Source organism: Nelumbo lutea, chromosome 2, assembly GCF_056320005.1.
Source record: "Nelumbo lutea isolate HS-2025 chromosome 2, American lotus-T2T, whole genome shotgun sequence".
Classification (NCBI taxonomy): Eukaryota; Viridiplantae; Streptophyta; class Magnoliopsida; order Proteales; family Nelumbonaceae; genus Nelumbo; species Nelumbo lutea.
In genome coordinates this window covers 112,002,077-112,026,144 of record NC_142685.1, presented here as the reverse complement: position 1 = coordinate 112,026,144, position 24,068 = coordinate 112,002,077, and the positions used below count along the sequence as shown (strand labels likewise).

Here is a 24,068-nt window from a genome sequence, read left to right as displayed (position 1 = left end):
CGACAAGTGACAAAAGATCGTCCTCCGAATCATAAAAAGCAATCAAAAAGTTTCTCCACTACAAAAGAACAGATCCTCCTGGACTTTTCTATCCTTCACAAATCACAGATTCACAGTAGTTATCGTCGATAGATCACTTCAATGGGTAGGACACCCACCAAAACCAAGAACAAGATCAACTAAATGTAGATTTGGTTATGATTAGTGGTGTTTACGGTTCAATTTGGTTTGGCTAGGAGAAGATTTAAGAACAAACCAATAAATTATGGTTTGTTCAGGTCAAAATGAAACCATTTTATTAGGGAAACCAAATTAGACCAAACCATTCGATATGATTTCTAATATGATTTTGGGCCATTTTATTGGGTTTACCTAATTAGAAAGCAAATAGCATGTATACCTATATAAATAATAATATAATTCAAATATCAAATTGAGATGTTAACAAGTACATTATTATTATATAAATATAAACCACATTTACATCATGGTTTTCGAATCGCCATTAACCTGGATGATTGGACCATTCAGCCCAAAAATCATTTAGGCAATCAACTCTATTGTACCTCAAACCTGGTCCCTGGCAAAAAACCATTGAATCGGTCAATGATCTATTGACCCGGGTGATCGAACCATCAATCTATTTAACGGTTTTGGCCGTTTTATTTTAGTTATTTTTTATTATCAGAACAGGTTGTTTATTCGAATCGGACGTTCGAACTGTCAACCCAAAAACCAATGGTCAAAACGGTTCCATTTCTAGATCATTTTTTAAAACCATGATCAACACTTCTCAAATATATAACAGCTCCTGGAGCATCAAATTATAAGTTAAAAATTGAAACAAACAACAATAACATATGAAATGTTAAATATGTATATTATATATATTACTAATAATTTAGTTTAACATGACTTGTGGTTTGCTCTGATTACAAAAATTTAAAAATCCAGATCAAACAAAAAAAATAACAGTTTGAGGAATTGTTAGATAAATAAGGCTATGTTTGGTTTGAAGGAAAATGTAGGGAAAAGAAAGTGAAGGAACCTACTTTTTCCTTTAAACTTTAAGGCTAAACTACATCAAACCGTTAATTGTGATCCATACACATAATTAGGATAAACTATAGCTGATGTGATTTCCCATGTGGGTCTCGCCAATTGAACTGCCTTTCCTACACAGGGCACAACTGTACCGTATTGAATCTGATCATCACTGAAATAGTTCGGTACTCTCAGTCTCAGATGCATCTTTTCATTCCTATTCTGCCTAATTATCAGTAATTTTCGTTTCAGATTCATTTAACTGCTTAAATTTTGGTAGGAAGGAACAAAGATCGTCTGAAATGGATCATTCTAATTGCATTTAACATTACAAAGTAGACACATCACGCCAGAATCTGGATAAGTCTAAGAGGTTTCTAAAGCTTCCATAGAAGAACGATCATGATATCATTGTCATTCAGTTCGTCGCTTACCTTCATTATTTTCTTAGCAGAGGAAACCAACGCCCATGGAAGTAAGACTGGTAAGAGATCATGAACATGAGAAAAACCAGAAGAGCTGCTACACCCCAAGGAGTGCCCCCAGCTCTGTGAAGTGACTCCTTCTCCGGCAACGGAATGAAAAACGGAACCCGCTTTCGCTCGCCGTCGGATAACCAGTGCACCACAAGTACGAATAATAGGGGAGAAACCATTAATGCCAGCTTCACTTGATCTATCAAGTTCTCGAGCATCAACTCGTAGTTGATGTACCAGGTGAGAGCCATGAATAAAAGCAGTACACCCAAAAAGACACAGAGGTGGAGAGGAGGAAACTGATGATTGTAAGAAGAGTAGTAACCAGAAGACATAATTGTCTGAAAGGGCTGGAGAGGTAAGGGTGTTCAGAGGGGCTTATGAATTAATGAATGGGCTTGTCTTTAAAATAGAGGGGGGATATTGATTATATGTGGCAGGAATATTAGGTTTGCTTAATTGAATGGGCCGGGTCTACTGATAGCACGGAAACATCTCAACTGATTATGTCGGTTCTGCTTTCATGATTTTTGTCTTAATTAATATTGGATCGATTTTGGTTCGAATCAATTATATAATTGATAATAATGTTTTAGAAAATGATCCGGAGTTGGAATCGTTCAAAAATTATTGAATGGATTGATGGCTCAACCACTCAAATTGGTTTGTTGGTCGATTCAACGTTTTTTGATCAAAGATCAGAATTGGAATAAAATGGAATCGGTTACCTAGATGATTCCCAGATCAAACAGTCCAACCATTGAAATCAACAGCGGTTCAAAAACTATGATTAATAAATATAAAGGTCTGCTGATTTTCTTGCGTTTTTTGTTATCTTTTATTATAGATGTCAAATATAATCAAAATTTATACAGTTATCCTAAAAAATAATTGTATCAGTTCTTGGTCTTATTTTATAAAATCAATTAATAATTAATTTGGTCCATTCCAAGCTTTAAATAAGAGAAGGGTTGTGAAGGTTCATTTGACGATCCGTTGGGATACTGTTGAGGACTAACAGTTTTTGATGGTTGGCTATTCAGATTCGACCAATGAGGTCATGCCACGTACGACCAATCACGGGCCAGGTCGTGGGGACGGAGAATCACAAAAGAAAGGAGATAGGGTTAGCAAGATTAGACATTCTTTTTTGATGTGCCATTGTGGTCCATGTCAGCACTTCAGACTTTTTTTTATATTCTTTAATCTTACATTTTTTATGTAAAATGTAAATATATAAAAAATAATATAAAATACAAGGTTTTGCATTCTATAAAATAAAATAAAATACAATGAATTAAGGACGTTTGGATGATTTCAGTGTTGATTGAGCCGTATCGATTAAGCCGCTCTGGATAAGTTATACAGAAGTAGTTTTATCCAAAAGTCGATTTTTTAGCTCTTAAATACAGGTTTATTTGGTACGTCTTTCTGTGCGATCTTTCAGCTATTTACAAACTGAAAATTTTGATTTTGGGTTTGTTTCTGTTTGGTGCACGGAAGATCTAACTGTCAAAAGATGGAATGCTGAAAAGACACGAGAAATCCATTTTGGGCTGACTTCGGGAAGCTCCAAATGAAGCTTCTCGCATCTTTCACGTCACATGGAAAGGCATGGAAAGACGAACATCTGCCAAATGGTCTTTGGGCTGCCTAAGTCTTATATCAAAAGTTCAATGCATCTTTGGACTGTCAGAAGATCTTCTCAAAATGACTCACCAAACGGGCCCTATGTATTTATTCACCCAACATGACTTAAGGGCTTTCTCCGTGACGCCTACCTTGTAATGCCAAAAGCTGTTTCGTGAAAACCTTTCGCATTAGTTAGCCATTTTCAAATTTAAGTCATTAATATTGATAATAATTCTAAATTATGGGTAATATGATGAATATATAATATACAATATAATATAATATAATATAATATAATATGTGATGAATATATAATATCAGTTGCCCATTTTATATATTTTTTAAAATATTTTTTTTTCTGTTTATTTACTTTTTATTTTTATTATTTTTTTTATTGAGTCATATGTTGATATCTTTAATTAACTTGAATGGTTTAAATTCTGACTCCCTTCCAAAGGGAAGGGAGGATCATTTTTAAAAGGAAAAGTTTATGCTGCCTGAAAGACATTATACCGAAAGGGCTTTGACCAATCCAACCCCCATGAATTTGATAAATAATCACCCTATTGATTACCATTTTCAAAATACCGGTTAATGTTGGATTTCATTCTCATAGAATGGTCCTCACACCCACATCACAACATGTTGTAATTGTTCATTGGAAATATCTTTCATATTTATATGTTTTCATTCATGAGGAGATATTCCAAGTGGCATGGCTGCAAATGCCGTGAGATGGGTGTGTATGAGGACTATTATGTGAGGAGGAAATCCGGATTCTTGATTGATTGGTTACAGCTTACAAGTTTTTCTGGTATCATAGTCGAACCCTTTTTTAAAAAATTGTTTTAATGATACCTTGTGTCAAAAACAGGATTGAGATTGAACGGTTTAGATTATTCAATCAGGGCTGAGAAGTGTTGAAATATATCCCATAAAGGGGTGGGTCCGGATCAATATCTAGTGGTCTAGGATATATGAATGGCTTTTGCTTAGTCTCCTTTTTAAATTAGTTCTATTTTGAAAGTAACTTTTTAAAAAGTAGCGCTCAATTTGGCCATAGGCATTGAGTTTGGATCATGTATCCACAAGAACCCGTACATGCCACGTTACAATTGTACATTGAGAACATTTGCCATGTTTGCATGTTATCATAGTGGGTAGGTGTGGATAAGATTCTTGTGGGTAAGAGATCTGAATTGCTATGCATTTGGTGTTTCTTTTGTATTTTTTATTACATTGGGTTGTATTTGGTTTGATAGAAAAAAAAAATCTTAAAGAATAAAAATACTATAAAAACTTTCAATTTTGATAGAAATTCTCTGTGAATTTTGCTTAAATAAATCCACCCAAAAATGATTGTGATTTCATGGATATTTTAAATACTAGCTAAGAAACTGAGTGCATATATATGTTTGAGAGAGAGGGCTTTCATGCAGCAGTGTTGTAAGTTAAAAGCCCCACATGAAAAAGCCTTATTTGGTGAAAAACCTGGAATTGAAAGCCAAAAATGTGTGTATATGAACGGGGAAATTAGCTTTCCCATGAAATTATTTTTGGTGCATTCTAGAAAGTAATTCATTCAATGTAGCTCAATCATTGCTGAATCCGTCCCAAACAGGCCCTGAGTGTTCTAATATCATATGGCCTTGTGGTCGTGAATTATAACTTACAGTTAATACGCCTGCTCTATTGAGATGATAAATTGGATTGTACGTACTCCTTATTTCCCCTTGAATAAAGACTAAAGAGTAGATGGGCTCCACAATGATCCAGAGGTATCTTTGCATGTACAAACAAGGTAACCATGATCATGATTCCTACACGTGATCAAGTTCTAATGGGCCCCACAATTTCAATGAAATCAAGCCGATAAAAAGGGCAAATTACAAAGACCCTCTGTAGATTTGTTTGTGGACCAGGCCGGGGCTGGGTTTAATATACGTATAAACAGAATACATTCAGGTCTGAGTCCGAGTCTGGAAATTTGAAAACAGAATTTTTTTTCTTTTTTTATTCAATAAAAAATGTTTTATTTATATTAAAAACCTTTAAAACTTAAAAATAATAAACATCTCACTTTTGTTTAGAAAAAAAAAGAAGAATAAAGAAAAAATATTGTATATATATTTTTTATTAAATATTATATATTTTTATTATTTAATATATAATATCAAGTTGGGCTTGAGCCCAGCCCAAAAATAATTCGGGCCCGGTGCTTTAGGTCCGAGCCCAAGTCTGTGGGCCTAAAATTATGACCAAGTCCAACTTATAACGGGCTAGCCCGTCAGGCTATCCGGCCCATGAACAAGTCTAGTGGCAATTACCTCAGGACTTTCACCTAAAATAAAGGTCCGCTTGATTTTTTATTTTGCAATAAGTACCCTTGACCATTAAATTAAATGATGGAATGCATTAAATTGCCAATGTTATTTACCCAAATAATTGCATTTACCTGGATAAATAACTTACCGAAAAGCGAACGGGGCCTAAATGTTAATGATGCTAGCTGTGGGAACCCAGATAACAGTGGAAGGGTCATATTGATAGAAATTCTTCCAATGCTCTTTGTTTGGCATTTTATAATTTCTGTGGCCATGCAACCTCCTTGCAAGCTTAGTTTTGTTTTATTTATTTTTTTATTGTCTTCTCTTATGCATCAACTATGGTATTGATGAAATATAAGTGGAGAGTGATAATGAGAATTTATTTCAAATCATGAAGGAAAAATCTCGCAGTAGCTTACTCTTAGAAAAAAAAATCAAGATAAATGTACTGATCTCTTACCTAATGAAGGTATTGATGCTAGAATTCATAGTCTTTGAAACCAACTCCATGTCTCCAACATTCCAACTGGTCTTAACCAGCTGATTCCTGAGGATTATATAAATATTCCTATTCTATGTATAGATCGGAGTCTCTTTGTTTTGTTTTAATGCTTTATAATCATCAAGGTAGTCTTTCTTTTTGGATGGGTTTTGAGTGGTTTAGTTTGAGAGCTTTTTACATATTCTGGGATTTTTTTTTTTTGGTATTTAACACAACATACTAACTTTTCAACATAGGTGGAAATAGCGGGACTCACTTTGCTAGGACTACCCAGCTAACATGCCAACCAAGCCACCATTCAATTGGCTTTTATTCTGGGATTGGGGCAAATTGAGCTATGTCCTCCCTTGTCTTAATTTTCCTTCTTGATAATGGTTAATCAAATATAAAGATGGCCAACCCTCCACCTGGAGTAAATTTTGGATTAAAAAAATATGACCAAACCAGTGTAGTATAGTTTCATTCATTTTATTACCTATTGTAGCTACTCCTAAGTTCCTTCAAATGACTTCATTTATGATCCTATACTTCCTATTTTTTCCACTCATCTATCCCAATATATGCATTTCTATAACATTCATTTTTTAGACATATTGTTTCTTGATTGCTTAATGTACTCTACCACATAAAAAAAGAGCTGGCTTTACAATTATTTTATAGAATGTTCTTTTTAATCTAAGTGGTATATGTTTTTAGAAGCACCCTTCCATTTTGCCCATCTTTATCTAGTTTTATGGGCAACATCCTCCAATCCAAAACATACACTAATTTGTACTCTGATTGTTATTATATTTACATATCATATATTCTGTTTGGTCCTAGTTATTCTAAAGCCTCTTGTTTCTAAGGTGTTTGTCCATATATATTCCAAAAAATAAAGTCAAACTCAAACATAACCTTTTTTAAGAACCCAAAGTTTACTCCAGGTGGAGGGGCAGCCACCTACAAATTTTATTAGCCATTATCAAAAGGAAAATTAAATATAACAAAGGATGACATAGCCTACCTTACCCCAAGCCCAGAACAAAAACCTCTCACCTTAACCACTCAAAACTCACCCAAAATAAACAAGTAAGCCACATTACATCTCAACTAGTCAATTCACAAAAGAGGGATATTAATATAATCCTCAAGCATAAGCTTTCTAAATCAGTCAGAAGATTTGAAATGGTATCAAAAGCTACATGGTATCTAGCATCAATACTGCATCCCTAAGAAAATCAATGCATGTGTTTCCTTCTCTCAAGGTGTGAAAAACCACAAATCTCATATTACTAAGGATATGATTGATTCTTTTGTAGGAGTAAGCCAGTACCTTTGATGATTTGAACAAGAACTTCATTATTAATCTCCACTTATATTTCAACAATTCCATGAGTGATGCATAAAAGAAGCCCATCAAGTGGTTGCAACACCATAGTAATTGTAGAAAGTAGAACAAAATTCCATTTTCACATGGGTTCCTGTGACTAGCACAATCAACATTTAGGGAGTGTTCTATTTTTGGATTTTGAGAGGGGGGTAATTTGGTCAGTAGGATTTTGGTTCCCATTGACCAAGAATCCCATGTTCTTTTTTCAGCTTCACGTGGGGACCAAGGAAAGTTTATTTTCCTAGGTATCATTTACCCAGGAAAGTGATACCCATCTTCTAGATGGGTAGGTAACTTTCCCACATAGGGGGAAGTTACCAACACTTGAATGGGCAAATGCACTTACCCGAGTAAGTGTTTCTTAGGAAAAACTAACCCAGATAATTGTATTTACCCGAATAAATAACTTACCGAAAAGCAAACGGGACCTTAATTTAAATCCAAAGTGTGAAGGAAACTTTAATGAGACACATCTTATTTTCCTTCTCATGGTTTTAATTGGGATATTAAGCACTTGAAGCAGCACGAATTTGTTTGGGTATTCATTTTTGGGGATTTTTTATATAGCACTGACAACCATTTTTTCACTATATTTTTAAGAGCTTGAGATGACACACCCACTCCAATATTGAACATCCTGTTACATCTCTCCTTCCAAATTATCCACAAAATAATGGCTAAAGCACTTGAGAATCATTTTCATTGGCTTTGTCTCCACCAACTTCTAACGCGATCAATAATGTGTTGAGAGGAGTTTATGGTCCACAACAATGGCATTTAGATACCATAGAGATACCCCTTCTCATTCATCAGTTAGAAGGCGCCACGAAGAAACCTCAACACAAACACTGAAACTTTGGTGGGCAAGCCTCTTTCCAAATATAGTCATTCCTATGGGTGAGCATTCGGTTAAAAATCGAACCGAATAAATTGAAATTTTAAAAATTGAAATAAATAAATAAATAATAAACCAAAACCGAATTACAATAAAACTGAAATAACTGAAACTAAAATTTTCGGATATTTCGATTAAAACTAAATTTAATTAATATATAAAATATTATATATTATAACCTATAATATATATATATATATATATATATATATTATTATAATGTATTAATATATAAATATATAGTATAATATATATTACATACTATATAATGAATTTCATTTAATTTGATGTTTTTAGTTAACCAAATTTCTAACTCTGAAAATCGAAACTGAAAACCAAAATTCTTAAAAACCAAACTAACCGAACCAAATTACTCAAAACCAAAACCGAAATTTTTTATTCATTATTTCAGTTTTAACCAAATAATGCCCACATCCCAAGCCGACGTAAGTGAGAACTTTCCATAATTCCATTCATAGTATAATTCCAAATTAATCGATCTTCTCCACTGTCAATATAGCTTTTGGCGTCTTGGATCCTATTTTTAATAAATTCTGGAACTTGTTTCATCATCTCAAAGTTCCAGCTAACATCATGACTGACAACTTCACAGAGCTTGAATAAAATCAGCAATTCCAAGCATGACCTGATTCATTTTATGCCCTAGTTACTTTCCATGAGGGGTTCTATTTCAAACAGATGGCTAGCCTCCATTTAGGAAAAATGGTAAATAAATTTCAATTTAAAATAAAATATATGTAAATTGGCATTTCCCACTCTAATTAAAATGGTATTGTTTTTATCTCAAATTAGAAAGTTAGCTCATATCCTTTAGAAAAGAAACAAAATCTAATTTTAGTTTCCTTAAATAGAAACATGATATTCTACCAAAAAAAAAAAAAAAAAAAAACAAAATAGAAATCTAGTACAAAGGCTTTTTCAAGATATCACATTGATGTGGCTCCGATTCTTATAGGCAAAGTGGATTATTTACATGGTGTTTGGAAGTGTGGGCGTTTTTTGGGACTGATTTTCAAGAAAAAACATCCATGCTTCCAAGACCCGTTTTTTACAAAAAAAAAACGCTTATGTCATGTAGACAGGGAGCAACACTATGCTGTTTGGTAAGGTGATTTTCATCATCATTTTTCATGTATGTGCTGACAAGTAAGTACCACATAGGATACACATCAGTCAACCGTTTGGCGTTTCATGCATCAGTGGGGTCCCGATTTTTTAGGCATGCCCGATTTTTTAATAATCGGATGAACCAAACATGAGATACATGGGCGTTTGTTGAAATGCCTACGTAGATTCGATGTGACACCGTTTTTTGAAAAATGGCCACGGTTCCAAACATCCCCTTAATCATAAATCAATCAGGTTTGGTCTATGGGAGTGGACATAAGCAAGAGAAGCAAACGAAATTTGTCCATATAATGTCTGTACAGGGGTATTTTGGTCAATTTCATTTGCATTAGGGCATCCACAATAATAAACCCTAATTAAATAGTATGAGTAGCAGATTTCTGTTAGTCCTGTAACGATTGATTAAAAATAGTGGAATTTTGCATAGACCCTCAATGGCATAGGCTCAATATTTTCTTTGGAAATAAAAAATGTTATTAAAAGATAAAAAAAAAAAAGTGACATATACAAGGGAGAGATGAAGACCAGCCTTAACAAATTTGAAAAAAAAACGAGAGGGAGATATACCACCGAATTAACCATGTAAAATTTGTGTGTTCTCTTATTGATCTTGTTTTTCTTTTGTTATTAACTTATTATTTGTTCTTTTTCACAACACAAATAGAACATTCAACAAAGATAATTAAGATAGCCTCAGAATTAATCATAATCTAGAAAATCTAATTACATGAGACGCCTCCCACTAGTTACGTGCAGCCTTTTTTTTTTTTTTTTTTTTCAATTTCAACCTTTTTGTATAATTAAGGAACTTTTTGCTAAATTTATATATGGTGATTGGCTTAATTTTATTTGAGGGTCGCATAGCACAAAATGTTTGTGTGGGACACCAAATGTTGTACGAAGATGAAGATATAAAAAGGGAAGGAGTGCTCTTTTTTTTTTCTTTTCTTATTCTTACATTTTTTTTCCTGTTAACCATTGTGATTTTTCCTCACCATATCCAACATTGTTAATAAGAAAAGTCATGATGCAAGAAAAATAGAACTCAAGAAGGATGAAAGGAGAGGTTGAAATGGAAATTAATAATTGATAAAAAAGATATATACTTCATTGTTTTCTTGTCAAATATTTCCTATTTTTTTAAGACAACATCATATTTCATCCAATTATGAAACTTGTATGAATACAGAATAATAATCACAGTACCAAGCAAAAGAGTAAAGAAATATTGTATGAAAAACAGAGAAATGATAATAATACCAAGCAAGAATACAAGTATCTAGATAGAATAAAATATTCACAGTGGATAAAAAAAAAAAAAAAAGAACTTCTTCAACAGACAAAAAGGCGATGAGGCAGAATCAGACAAATGAAAAAACTTCTACTCGAATATTTCTTGAACTTTCTTTTTTAAACTTAATTGATAGAATTAACTAACTTAAGGGTAAATTTGTCTGTTTGAAAATATAATGATATTTTATTATTTTGGTAAATATGGGGCTTGAATGTCTGTACCTATTTTTAGCCCCTAAAAGTCAATATTTAATAAGTTCAGCGCTTAAAGAGCAAAATATTAAATAAGGCTGATCTTGAAGATAAAACTTTATGTCATCATGGCCTCTTACTATAAATTTTCCCTTCTAAGATTTACTTCTCATACTTCTGAGTAGTTATATGAAAAAACAGTTATCCAAATCCGTTACAACTCCGTTCGTGCCATAACCGCATAACGGCCATAATTCTGTAATACTGCTAATAGATTGTTGTTACCGTCTATAAGATATCTATATTATTAAAAGCGTGTTGGAATATTATCACAACGTGGAAAAAGAAGTTGCGGGATTTATTAAATGGAATGGCTTGAGTTCATACGAGTTTGCTCTCTTCACTCTTATATCTTACTTTTCCGATGGTGTCTCTTCTTGTTCATCTTCTTGTTCATGGAGTTCAAAACCAGAGAAAAAGGGGGAGAATCGTCCACCTGGATGCCTGCTATGCTCTGTGTCACTTCAAATTAAGTTAAAAGTTCTCTTCATCTCATTACAGAGTTTCTATATAGCCAAGTTAATTCCAAGTGTTGAGATGAGTCAGTTCATTCTTAACTAAAAAATATTCTTTTTCTCGAGGTGTTATTACACAATTAATACATCATTAGCCAAAGAACTATTATCTTCTAGACTTCCATCTCTGGAACAGCTTCTACTCAGTCACAAGTAGCTACAGCTAGTACATAAATTCAAAATAGAAACAAAGTCACAAGTAGCTGGAGCACATGTGATTTATATTTAATGGAGACAAATTAAATGTAATCATAGTTACGGTTTGATTTTAATTAGTTTGTTTGTAAAAACTGATAATATTAAATCTATGCTTTATCATGTTGCAGTGGCTTGTAAAAACTAATTAAGCAATATTGTTCATTCCTATCGATCGCTAGAGTAGTTTTAATTATTTTAATAAAAATTATTGTTCCTTTGTTCATTTGGTTCTAATTAATAAATCCGTTTCACCATATTTGGACAATTTTCTGAAAGCAGGAGTAGTGGGGAATTGTCCAAAATTAATTAACTGTATACGATTCGAAATGATAAACCCCAGAGGCTTTTCATGATCAAATTAATGCTTCTTTGAAACTCTCTACGACCCAAGTGAGATTTTGATCTGACTTACCCCAGTTGTCTGTTCTCTGTTCATCATCATACACATGCAATCCTAATTAACAAATCACACTACTCATTCTCACACGTTTAACCAAACCCTGGCCACTACAAACCCTACTTCACGAGAGTCGCTAGTTAAGCAAGACAAAAATACAAAATGTTGGGTTCATGAATCGTATGGGGTGGTTGACATTTTCTCAACAATCTGAATAAAGAAGAAAAGAAAAAGGAAAGATGGGAACTTATTACTAGATTCTGACCGGAACAAACCTTACTTCTATAAATAGCTAGCTCTCACTGAGAACTGAGAAGACCTTCATTTTTTTTTTCTTTTCCTCTTCTCTCAACCCACCACCCTGCTTTCTCCCTAGCTTAGTCGTTGTTGCATTTTGCTTTAATAATTCAATTCTTTTCCTCTTCTTTCTTTCTTTCTTGTTCATCACCATGCAGGAGAAGGGGTCGCCCACCTCCTCCACGTCAAGCAACCACCAGGTGATTTCAGATAATTCAGAGAAGAAGAATGATCAGAATGGTGATCAAGTGTATTGGAAGGAGCAAGAGCAAGAGCAAGAGCAAGGTGATGAAGAGGGGCCAGTGGTGAAGTGGCTAAAGTGTCCCTACTGCCCGAAAATGTTTCCGAATGCACAGGCTCTGGGGGGGCATCAGAACGCACATCGAGGGCTACGACATGAGGCGAAGAGGGGGAACCACGCCCTCTCGCGGAGCAGCAGGAGGATGTCCGCCCGCATTCGTGCCTCACTTAATTTCGACCCACAGACACAGAAGAGCGTTGTACGTGCTGGGTGTGGATCTGCAACAGCAAGCCAGGAGGGTGCGCCCCAGCTCAACCCAGGATTCACTACGTATGGACCTCCAACAACTATGGTCCAACCAAGGTTCGGCTCTGAACCTGGATATGGGTCGCTACCAGCAGCAGGGATTAATGAACATGGTGCTCTATGCTACAGACCCTCTAACATTGAGTCTGGGCTCGCACATGGACATGGTTTCATGGCTGCTGCTGCTACTGAGACACAAAAGCTACCTGCTGCGCTGGGTAATGAGGCCATGCACGAGACTGCTGGGATAGGTCGGGGTTCTGATGCTGCTTCTGATCATCAACCCCAGATATCTGGAGGGGGAAGTTATTATTATTATCATTCTTATAATCTAATGTTGCCGATTGAGGGGAGAAGCTACTATGATGATCCCCATCATCAGGTTCCCATTGTGGACAATGACCCTACTCCGTGTGAGTTGAATCTGCTAAGACCTCGGGAGGTTAGCCTAGCAATGTCTCAAAATGGTCGCCTCTTGGGGTCTTGGGACGAGGAAGCTGAAGCCAGGTCCAAAGGGTTGGACCTGAAATTGAGTCTCTGAAAACAATCTCTCTTTCTCTCTCTTGTTTGCTTTTGTTTGGATTCCTGTGGTTGTAACTGTGTTTTCTGTAATGTTTAAACATGCCAATAATATGACAGAGAATTTCTATATATATGCTATATTGAAAGCTTCTTTTCAATTGATTTTTAACATATTCATGAAAGGACTAAATGCTTGGCCATGTTTAGTTACTGGTTCGATCTCCTTACTAATTGTATTTTGTTCATGATACTAGGCTGACAAAGTTAGAACTGCAAGAAAATTAAGTTGCAGCATGAGATCAATACTTGATAATTTGATTAACCTTTGTGAATGCAGTCCAACTAAGACCTGTTAAGTTCTGGTAACATCTGGGCCCGGGTAATTGAGAAAATAGGGCCGGTTTTTTATTTTTTTTTTTTGGGTGTTGTTAATTAGTTTTCAATTGGAAACTCCCATTAGCATTAAATTACTGCTTAAATTGCTATGTATATTTTGCAAGCTCCATGATGGCCTGAAAATAATATGCTTAAATTAATTGAGACCATGAAAACTGAGACGGTAAAATGGCAGAAAGGACTAAATCAGAAGTAGTAAAGGCCAAATTGGACTTATTCTATATTCAAAATAATGTCTATTGGAGAACAGTGATGTTCTTTATATATATATATCTAAACTTTGTCCCAACCAAATGAGGTTGGTTACATCATTAATCCTGTTTTGCCATTCTATTTTGTTTAGTGTCATATTAAATTATGGGTTTTTAAATTATTTTTAACTATTTTCATCCAAGTCCTTTTCGTTCTGCACCTAGCTCTTTTAATCCCTTCAACTTATAACAGATCATTTCTTTTGACGAGTGTTGTAGATGATCTTATATGTATGTGACTAAACCATCTCAGTCTAATTTTTTTTCAAACATTTATATATTAACTAAAACCTGACAACATGTACTCCAATACAATGTTTTAAGGTTACCACCTTTGTTTTTGTTGTTGTTGTTGGGTAATCTTTCACTTTGGAGTACAATTGTTAGCCAATTAATGCCAACTGCAAGCATTTTTTTTGGCCGATTTGGTCAAACTACAAGTCATTCAAAAAATTATTAACTTCCTTAGCCATTAGCATTTAAGGATCTTGTTACCACCACCGACAAATTTCAAAATCTTAACAAAACATAACCAACTTCATAAAACTCAATTCTAATGACAAATACAGAGATATTCCATGAAACATGTCAAGAAAGCCATAGACAAGGTTCTAAATATCGACACGGGTCAATATGCCTACTGTGTGGTACATTTTTTTTAGTTTTATTTGTTTTTTTTTTTTTTTGAAACTGGTTCAGAGGGATTAGTTTAAGGCCTGGCTACCCTTTGAACCAGTGGCTGACCCAATACAACTTCTGGAGGGACGTATCGGTAAGTCATCGGCACAATACATATTGGCCAGTACGGGTCGATACGTATCGATACTTTGAACATTGGCCATAGGTAGTGAGTGTTCCATCTGGTTTCAGGCCTAAGTAAAGAGAGTGGATTAACGAAACGAAATAAACTTCGTGCTTACTACTAGGTGATTAAAGCAACAGTGACTGTTTGCTCTAAGGAAGGGAATTATGTTGATTATGCATAATAAATTATTAGGTCTTGGGTGTTGATTTGTGTTTTAATTATATATTAATTCGCTTATTTTAGATTGTATTTTTGGTAATTTGTATTTTGTTATATATCATTCATTTAATTGTTCCTCTTTTGTTGTTATAATACATGACTTTTTTAATGACTGAGTAGATTGTGTTAATTATTGGACCTGAGTAGTGAAGACTTCTGCAAATCATTTCTATCCACTTGAAAGCCTGAGAGCTTGTACTCAATGTTTATGTGGAATTTGTAATATTTTTTTCCTTTTACCTTCTATAAGATCCTTGTATTTTTATTATATAAATGAGGCAAACACAGGTGCTTCTTGTGTCATAGGCTGTCTTGTCTCGGCTTCCATCGATCTTTTCTTTTAGTATTTTGTAACTTCTTGATGTTATAGTTTATGCTCATTTAGTTTCTTGTGTTTGTGTATATTATTCATTTGTAGACTTTTGTCAATGCTATATAATGTGGTTTATTTGATTTTTATGGTGTTAATTTGCTATATGTTAATATGTTGATGAAAATGTTCTTATGGTTCTATATATTTGAGTTTTTGGTATATATCTTCTCTTCTTAGGCTTGTTTTTATAGTTGTCTGTGTTTTGGTTATCTGGTGATTTGAGTGAATTTGTGGGCTTCTACCATCATAGTTCAATTGTTTATATATAGAAATTGCTAATTGTTTCATAGTTGTGCCTCCATTTGGTTCCATGTATAAAAAAAATGAAAGGACCTTTTTTTAATGTTCAATTTCATATAGAAGAACATGGAAAATAAATTATTTCATGCCTCATGAAATTGAGGGTTAAGTTGAAACTTAGTATTCCTCTTCATTTCTAGTAGGTTTTATTGTTTTCCATGCCTTTGATATTCTTCATTTGGTCTAATTGTAATCTAATTTTTTCTTGAACTGTGCCAACCACCATGAAATATGGTTATTCTCGCCTTTTTCACCATTACCGGCAGACAAGACTGCCCGCATAGGACAAATTTGTACTGCCGGTATTGTACCTTTTCTGGTATACTGGTGTACAACTGCCGGCATAAGCCGGCGGTCCCAGCAATTTTTGACACAACCCTTAGAAAATTGTTTTACTTTTTGTGATATATACATAACCCCATGATTACATACTTCTTCTATAATTCTATAAATGCATTAAGAGTTTGTTTCAATCTTCACCTTTCAAAAAGTCATTCTCAAGTTATAAAACAAGACATATTCTACCACCAAACTTCTCCTTTTGACATGTTTGGTAATTGCTAATAAACCTACAATTTGAATTACTAGGCTTTTTTATACTTCATCTCAATCAAATTAAAATTTATTTCTTCATTTTCAGAAAACTAAGTTCTTAAAGAAAACTACACATAATATGAAACCATTTCTAACTAAGGAACCATTAAAGGTGAACAAAGAAAATGGAATCAGATTCTCTTGTAAATAAGTTGTCTCTCTAGCTTCTAAACTCTATAAACAATAGAAGATTTCACATGAACAATAGTTTTTAATTAAAGAAACTTTTTCAAGTTCAAATTCTGAGTTGCTTAAGCATTATGCAAATGATCTTACCATTCTCTAGGAAGGTCTTACGGTTTTTTTTTTTTTTTCGTTTCTACTTTCCTTCCTAGTTTTTATTCATTTATTTTTGTTCTTTCTTCTTACTTTTGTTTGGAGATTTTACCACAATTCAATCGATTATTCCCAAAATACAATATTAATAATGTAAATCTGTAGGCAATGACTATGCACTTACTTTTTATCATTTTCAATATTATCGTCTTATATCAACAGCTATGAAGACTAATTGACCACCATAGGCATGTTGATGCAAGGCAAAACTTCAGATAAAGCAACAATATATGTGTGCCAAACTGCCAATCAGTACCCTGCGATGGATCAAAACATTGTCAGGCTCACCATTTTCTCATGGAATTTCTCCGACAAATTTCTGGCATTGAAGCCAAACCATGAAGATGTTGCTGTAACGTGTCCAAAAGCAATTTTAAACAAAATATCTCCAGTAAAATTTCCTTCAAAAAATGAATTCAATTCGAGGAAGATGGTTTGTTAATTTGTAAGGTTTTCACTTTTCTGTGGCAGCCAAATTAGTGATTTCTTTGATTTTAGAGCGAAAGAATCACCTTAAAATTAGAGCCGCCCAACATTACAAAAAGAGCTGGAGAGATGTATTAAAACGGAATAACCACAATTTGCAATCAGAGAAACTTTCTAGTTTTTCCCTTTTCTTTTTCTCTTTTTCTCTTTTTCTTCTTCACTTACACATGGTACTGAAACAATCTTATTTTAATCTTGTTGGAGCTGTTGAATCATTCAAAGATGTATGCTCATCATTCTCCACTCCATAGGATTTTTTCAGCTTTGCCACCATAACCCACATGTTTGCAAGTTCATTTTCGAGATAAGCTTCTCTTTGTTTGGACTCCTCTACCTTCTTCTGAAGCTCTGCCTCTTTTCGATCCTTTTCCATTAGAGCAGCTTCATATGAAAATTCTCTCTCTCGACTCATGGCAAGTTCTCTCTTGATGTCAGCGGTTGATCCCCCTTGGTCATGTCTCTTGATATGCACATTCCTTTTTCCATTTTGAGCCGCACCAGTGGATTTCCGCTGGGCAGGGGAATTTTTCAGTGCAGTCAAGTCAGCAGTTAGTCTTTCATTATGGTTCATGAGCTTGGCAACTTCTTCTGTTAATGCCTTTAGCTCCACGGCTGCAGCAGATGCCAACCCTTTGGCATAGGAGCTCTCTTCTGCCAGCTTCTGGTTTCTGATTTCAAGTTGTTCCTTCGTTTCTGTTAATTCAGCCACTTTCTTCTTCAGTTCTTCAGCTTCGTTTGCCTAATTGAGAAAAGAGAAAGCACTAACAATGTTAACAGGAAATGCTGTTTCACCTGCAAACTAGATATCTTTAGTACAATATCTATCAACTTGATGCATCAAATAAAAAAAAAATGAAAAAAGAAAAATATCATAACAAAGGCACTTCCTTCTGCAACTCAAAAAGAAAAAAAAGGTCATTATGTACCCCTCTCACTCTATACTAAATATCTCCCTAAGATGGATACCGCCTTTCAGTGATTTGGCTCAAAGTAAAACTAAGCTTATGTGCAGTAACAGGTAAAATTCACTATGGTATGGTGGTTGTGTATGTTAAGAGAGTAATGGGCTATGCAACAGTAAAGTGCATAATCTTGTGTATTATGAAGGTTTAGGTGTGGTTAACTATCTTTGGTCTTTCAGTATCTTGAGTTGACATACCTTTGATCTTTCAGTATCTTCAGAGCTACATGAATGGTTAACTAAAACTAATACAGCTCCAGGGTTCACGTCAATATCAAAATATAGTTCGAGTACATTAAATTGTCTGTAGTTAACTATCTTTGGTGTGGTTAACTATCTTTGTTCTTTCAGTATCTTGAGTTGACATACCTTTGGTCTTTCAGTATCTTCAGAGCTACATGAATGGTTAACTAAAACTAATACAGCTCCAGGGTTCACGTCAATATCAAAATATAGTTCGAGTACATTAAATTGTCTGTAGTTACATACTTCTAATCTAGAGGATTTTAATATGCTTTTTTATTTGGCCGAGGAGTTGTGCAATGTCAGTTGTACAAAAACTATAAATGCAAAAAAGGGCAGGTCACCTAGATGCAACATGATTTGAGATTGAAAATCAACATTTAAGTTTTTTCCTGGACTCCTCTTCCTTCACATTTTAGTGACTAAACATTATGTATACATGTAATGACCTGTAGTTCTGTAATCTTTACAGTTATCTCCATTTGTTTCTAACCTCACTCTCATCATCAATTGCAGGTTGGTACATTTTTTACATTTGGAATTCGCATAGTACTAACATCCCCGGTAATATAATAGGGTAGTGGGACATCTATCATATTAATTTTTCAACATCAATACCATCTGACATCAATGCATACCATAGCATAGACATCAATGGCAGAAAAAGAAACGACAGTTAAAATTTTTTAAGGGGGAAGGGGGGCAAGAACACAGTAGGACGAACTTTCAAGTTCCATTCCATGTGTGATAGATAAGGACCAACTGGTTTCCAATTGGAATAGCATATTTTCCTGACCTAAAATACAGAATTAGCTATTGAGTGTGTTTTGCAACTGCAATAAAATATATTTTCATAACCAAAAATACAGAATTACCTTTTAAATATGATTATAGGAACTAACCATGATGGAGCATAATTTTCAAGGTGCCAAGGCAAGGCTAAGTGACAGGGTGGCACCTTGTTGCATAGCTGCCTAGGTGTTGCCTTGCTGATGAGTTTTTTAAAATTAAAAGCATAAGTCCTAAGGTAGTTTCCTAGGTTTCATAGCAACTAGTAGTTATCTTTAACTAGCAATTGCCAAATAATCCTCATGAAAGGAGTGGAAATAAAATATTAAAAAAAATCTTTGGAAAATAAAATGGAGAAGGGGTGGAGCCCTTAATTTTGTGCTTGAAAAAAGAAGAAAAGAAAATAGTGGAAAAAGTAGAAGATTACCTTGCTTGTTCAGGTGTTTTTATTGGATAAAATCTTCAAGTTATTCCTTACCAAATGGTTCAGGTTTTGAAGTCTTGAAAAGGTTCAAGACAACGTCCACCAACTTGTGTGTTGATTGAACCAAAACAAACAAGAAAAATAATAAAAAGAAACTAGTAATACAAATTATAAAAAAAACATATATCATAAACCTACAAAATTAATAATTGAGTTTAATAATGCCTATTGTAATTGCATTTGGGCAAGGCAACCCTCCATGGGCACCTTGTCACCTAGGCACCGCCTTGACAACTATGAGGTGGAGATTTGGTTACAAATCCAGATCATTATAACCTCTGTATGAAAATTGCATGGAAATGATATAGTTTGGCTTCAAATAGCTAAGACTAAAAACCAATAATCAGATTATATAACTAAAACCTGTGACTGTAGCAGCAAGTCTTCTTTAGCATCTCTCAAAACTGCATTTATTTTTTTTAGACCAAATTCTTCTTGGAAGCTTCTCCTCCCTTCAGCATAATGTTGTGAATGTGCCGTCACTGGACTGGAATTCCTTGGCTCCAATGCTTCAGACAGCTGTTGTCTCAAGGAAGCAATTGTTTCCTGTAATCCTTCACACTCACAGATCTGAAAGAAAAGGATATGTGATAGCAAAATCAGTTAGTACTGCCAAGCTTTCTCATGACCAGGGATACATCTCCAAAGTATCATCAATATTTTAGGCAACAGCCGTAAATTTTGCCAATTTTTTGAATATTTAGGAGATGTTGCCAAAATTAAATCTTCACAAGAGAAGTGACTTTAACTAAGAAAGAAACCCTTTGTCTATTTATTATTTGGAAATATTTGAAATTGTACCATAGGGACCATTACTTGGTGCAATGATAAAATCTTGGGCCGGAAAGCATAGGTGGTGAATCCCTAAGAGCTTAAGTGCTAGCCCTCTTACAAGGGCTGAGATTGGCAAATACAATTGCACCTTCAACAAATTAAAGAGGAAGGAGACTCCAAATTGGTTATAGGGTGGCTTCAAACAGGCAGCTTAGGGATTTGGACCCGCAGGAAAACTATTAAGGAAATTAGATGTCTTTCAAGGGAATTGAGTGTTTCCACTAGTTGGGTGAGAAGATCTGCTAATAGTTTGGTGGATACTTTAGCCAAACAAAGCACAGGGGTAAACTCTTTTTGGGCTGAATTGTAAATTTGAAGTCTTTTGGGGGTCAGTTTCCTTACTCTTGGGAACTGGACCAATGTACTAATTCTTCTTATCTTAATTGATGAAAATTACCATTTCCAATAAAAAAAATGCAGGTTCAAGTCTGAGGGCGGCTACTTTATCTAAAAAAAGGACAAAGATTAGGAGTATATCTAGTCTACCCCACCCATGACCCAGATAGCTAGGACCAGCATTGGGTAATGGCCTTTTCTATTCTAAACCAAAACGGACAATTTCCTTGATTCCCAGTGAAAGATAACCACCCATGACCCAGATAACAATGGTTTGTTCATCTATTTTTATTTTTTGTGTTTCTTGCCAAATACTGTATCCTCCTCATATATTTTCTTGCCAAATACAGTATTTTCCTCAAATATTGTATTTCTTCTTCAATACCACTGATTATTTCTGACTTACATTTCCGATTCCCTCTTCCCTGGCATGACATACCCATTGATAATGGAATTCTAATCCTTGGGAATGGTTTTTCTTTTTCTTTTTTTTTTTTGAACCAAGAAAACTCTGGATGCACTTTTTTTTTTTTTTATCAGCAAGATATAGATGCACTATTTCTAATGGTTTTAGTACCTTCTGATTAAGCTGCTCTTGAATTATCCTGTTATCCGCAGCCTTCACCTGAAATAAACAGTGCAGTAAAGTTCTTCAAATGTCACAGATTCTTGAAAGAAGAATGACAAATACTCAAGGCTACAGAATATAGAACACACAACATAGATAGGGATAGAAAAATATGTAAAGATGGAGAATTAATTTGTTCAACTTGTAGTTTGAATGTTTACAATGCCATATTCACAGTTTGATGGAATTCAAATCAAGGTCACCTCAAGTTCAAAGGACTTCTCATTCAATTGAGCCACCACTTCAGCAAAAGACTGCAGCATAAAATGATAACCAGCTGAACAATAAGTTCATTATCACATATAAACAGTCTACTTGACTTAGGAGGTCACTATCTTTTACCTGTGACAGCTCCAAGGTGTTCATCTTGTTTTGAGATGCCATGATGGAAACAGCTATCTGCTTTTCAAGGGAAGCTATTTGTTGGTTCTTCACCTTGATTTCATCATTTAGATTTTGCATATCCACCTTAAATTCAAAAGACCATCAAATGTGCTTCCATGCAAATCAACATGACAAAGCTATGCAGAAAGATAAAAATTAGAAAAAAATGAGGTTATTACATGGATCTGTTCCTTCTTAGGGTTGTTAGAAGCCTCTTCTGATAAGCGTTTTAAGGCACTTTGGTGAAGTGCCACCTCTCCAGACAAGATCTTTTGTTGTTCTCTTAATAGATCAATCTGGTCCATTGTTTTTATGCTGGTCTGACATCAAATAAGAAAAAAAATTAAATAAAATTTACAGAGTTCTGGACAACATTCACATAAATCTTATGGCTAACTTGTAAGTTGTAACCTATAAGCACCACTAACTTCAAAAGACAGCAACATTACAGGAACACACCAAAATAATGCTGTAAATGAAATTCATTGGAAGGGGGAAATTTCAGTGATCTAGAAACTTGAGACCCAAACTGGCCTTACATAATCCATCACACTACTCAGCAAAACCTTGTAACACATATGAGTCAATGACAACTATAAAAAATTATGAGAAAAGAAAATGTGATTCAAAAAGAAATATAATTAGATTATCTGTCATCTACCAACACCAAATACAGTGTTTATTAAGTTTGAAGCATAATATCAAGTTGAATCAATGATTTTATTGCACATGAAGGTCTCCTATGAAAACACTTTAGTACAATGGAGATAAGAGAATAGATGAGACCTGGGTTTGTTGGCAAAAAAGAAAGAAAAAAAAAAAGAAAAGAAGAAAAATAGAAAAGAAATGTTTGATCCAAAGTGACTAATTCCAATTGTTTATTAACTTAAATGAAATTATGAAGCCAACTAAAACACCCATAGAGAAACAAAACTACATAGTTAGGGCATCCAACACTCTTTCTGCAATAGCACTTCAAAATCTAAGTAGCAATATACAAAATTACTATGAAATTTTGCAAAACCAAAACGCATTTCTACCAGTATGTGCACTGTAAAGAGACTGGGCCAAATGGGCCCTAACAGCCTTTCGTGTGTTATCCTTTATTTTATCTTTTATTTTATGTTGATGGGCCTCACTTAATGGGCCTGTTATTTGTTCTTATTTTATTTTCTTTATGTAACTACCAAGCTGGCCGTTCACTAAAGGGTATACTTGTCATCATCAATTTTTTAGAGATTAATAAAATAGGGTTAGAGGAGAAGGGTGATTAATTCGACTTCTTCTCTTACCTCTTTTATTCGCCATCTTCCTCTCTTATACAGCTATTCAGATCAGTTCTATTCTGCTAATACTAAGTTTAATCTTGATATTAGAGGACTGATTTACATCTTGGTATCAGAGCAGGTTCAGTTCCTCTTCCTTCTTTTTTATTTGTTCCAATACACTCTAAAATCAAGAGAGTGTATGGAGAGATAGGTTCTCTATAGTATAAAGAATCACTTGCCTAGTTGGTAGAAAGTTTTGGAGAGTTTAGTTCTGGTCAGATTTTTTCAAGAAGTGATGCTGTTTTGCTGCTGCCCAAAACCCTAGCCGACTAGAGTTTTTCAAGGTTACCAGGAAAGGTGAAGCTTGGGTATGGCGCTCTGTGCTTGGAAGGTGTCTTGTGACTGCTAAAGGAGGGCGGTTCAGGTTCGGAAGAGTTTGGGTTAGTCTGGTGGGTGCGGCAGTGTCCTCTCTTCCTCCCATCTGCTGGACGGAGCAAAACCCTACTTTTCCAAGCACCCAAGTTCTGGTTTGACTTCAAGTAAGCTTACATAGTCAAAATTTTCTGTTCTTTGATTTCCGTTTGATTAATGGAGGCATACGGAAGTGAGTTCAAGCAAGTGCCAGTTTCTGGACCTACTTCAATAGATTCCATTTTGACTACTGTTACCACAATTAAGCTAGATGTGACGAACTATCTTGCTTGGGCACAATCTATAAAAATCTATGTTTGTAGTAGAAGAAAACTCAGGTATCTCACAGGTAGCAAGGTGAAACCCGAAGAGATAAACCCTAAATTTGAAAAATGGATGCAAGAGAACTATACTGTTATATGATGGTTAGTCAACTCTATAAAACCCAATATAAGCCAACACTATCTCTGCATGTCTTTGGCTAAGGAGATATGGGACAGTGTAACTGAGACCTATTCACAGAAATTGAATGTAGCCAGAGCATACAATTTG

The 24,068-nt window shown here is 34.6% G+C and overlaps 2 protein-coding genes across 3 annotated transcripts in view; both read right to left on the bottom strand.

The window, feature by feature from the left end:
* Window positions 1–1,483: 1,483 nt before the first annotated feature.
* On the bottom strand, window positions 1,484–1,855 carry LOC148872831 (uncharacterized). Its single transcript, XM_088970162.1, has one exon. It carries the CDS (start codon window positions 1,853–1,855, stop codon window positions 1,484–1,486), a length of 372 nt encoding a protein of 123 aa, XP_088826288.1.
* A 15,372-nt stretch (window positions 1,856–17,227) lies between these two features.
* The window catches only part of LOC148872830 (kinesin-like protein KIN-7K, chloroplastic), a 75,380-nt gene continuing 68,539 nt past the window's right edge, over window positions 17,228–24,068 (bottom strand). For both annotated transcript variants that reach the window (XM_088971204.1, XM_088971203.1), the window contains exons 19-24: window positions 22,017–22,157; window positions 21,796–21,921; window positions 21,657–21,707; window positions 21,403–21,450; window positions 20,019–20,225; window positions 17,228–17,917 (exon numbers count right to left, since the gene is read on the bottom strand). In XM_088971204.1, coding sequence (XP_088827330.1) covers window positions 17,363–17,917; window positions 20,019–20,225; window positions 21,403–21,450; window positions 21,657–21,707; window positions 21,796–21,921; window positions 22,017–22,157 — 1,128 coding nt within the window. In that variant the 3' untranslated portion in view covers window positions 17,228–17,362. The remainder of the gene's footprint in view (window positions 17,918–20,018; window positions 20,226–21,402; window positions 21,451–21,656; window positions 21,708–21,795; window positions 21,922–22,016; window positions 22,158–24,068) is intronic.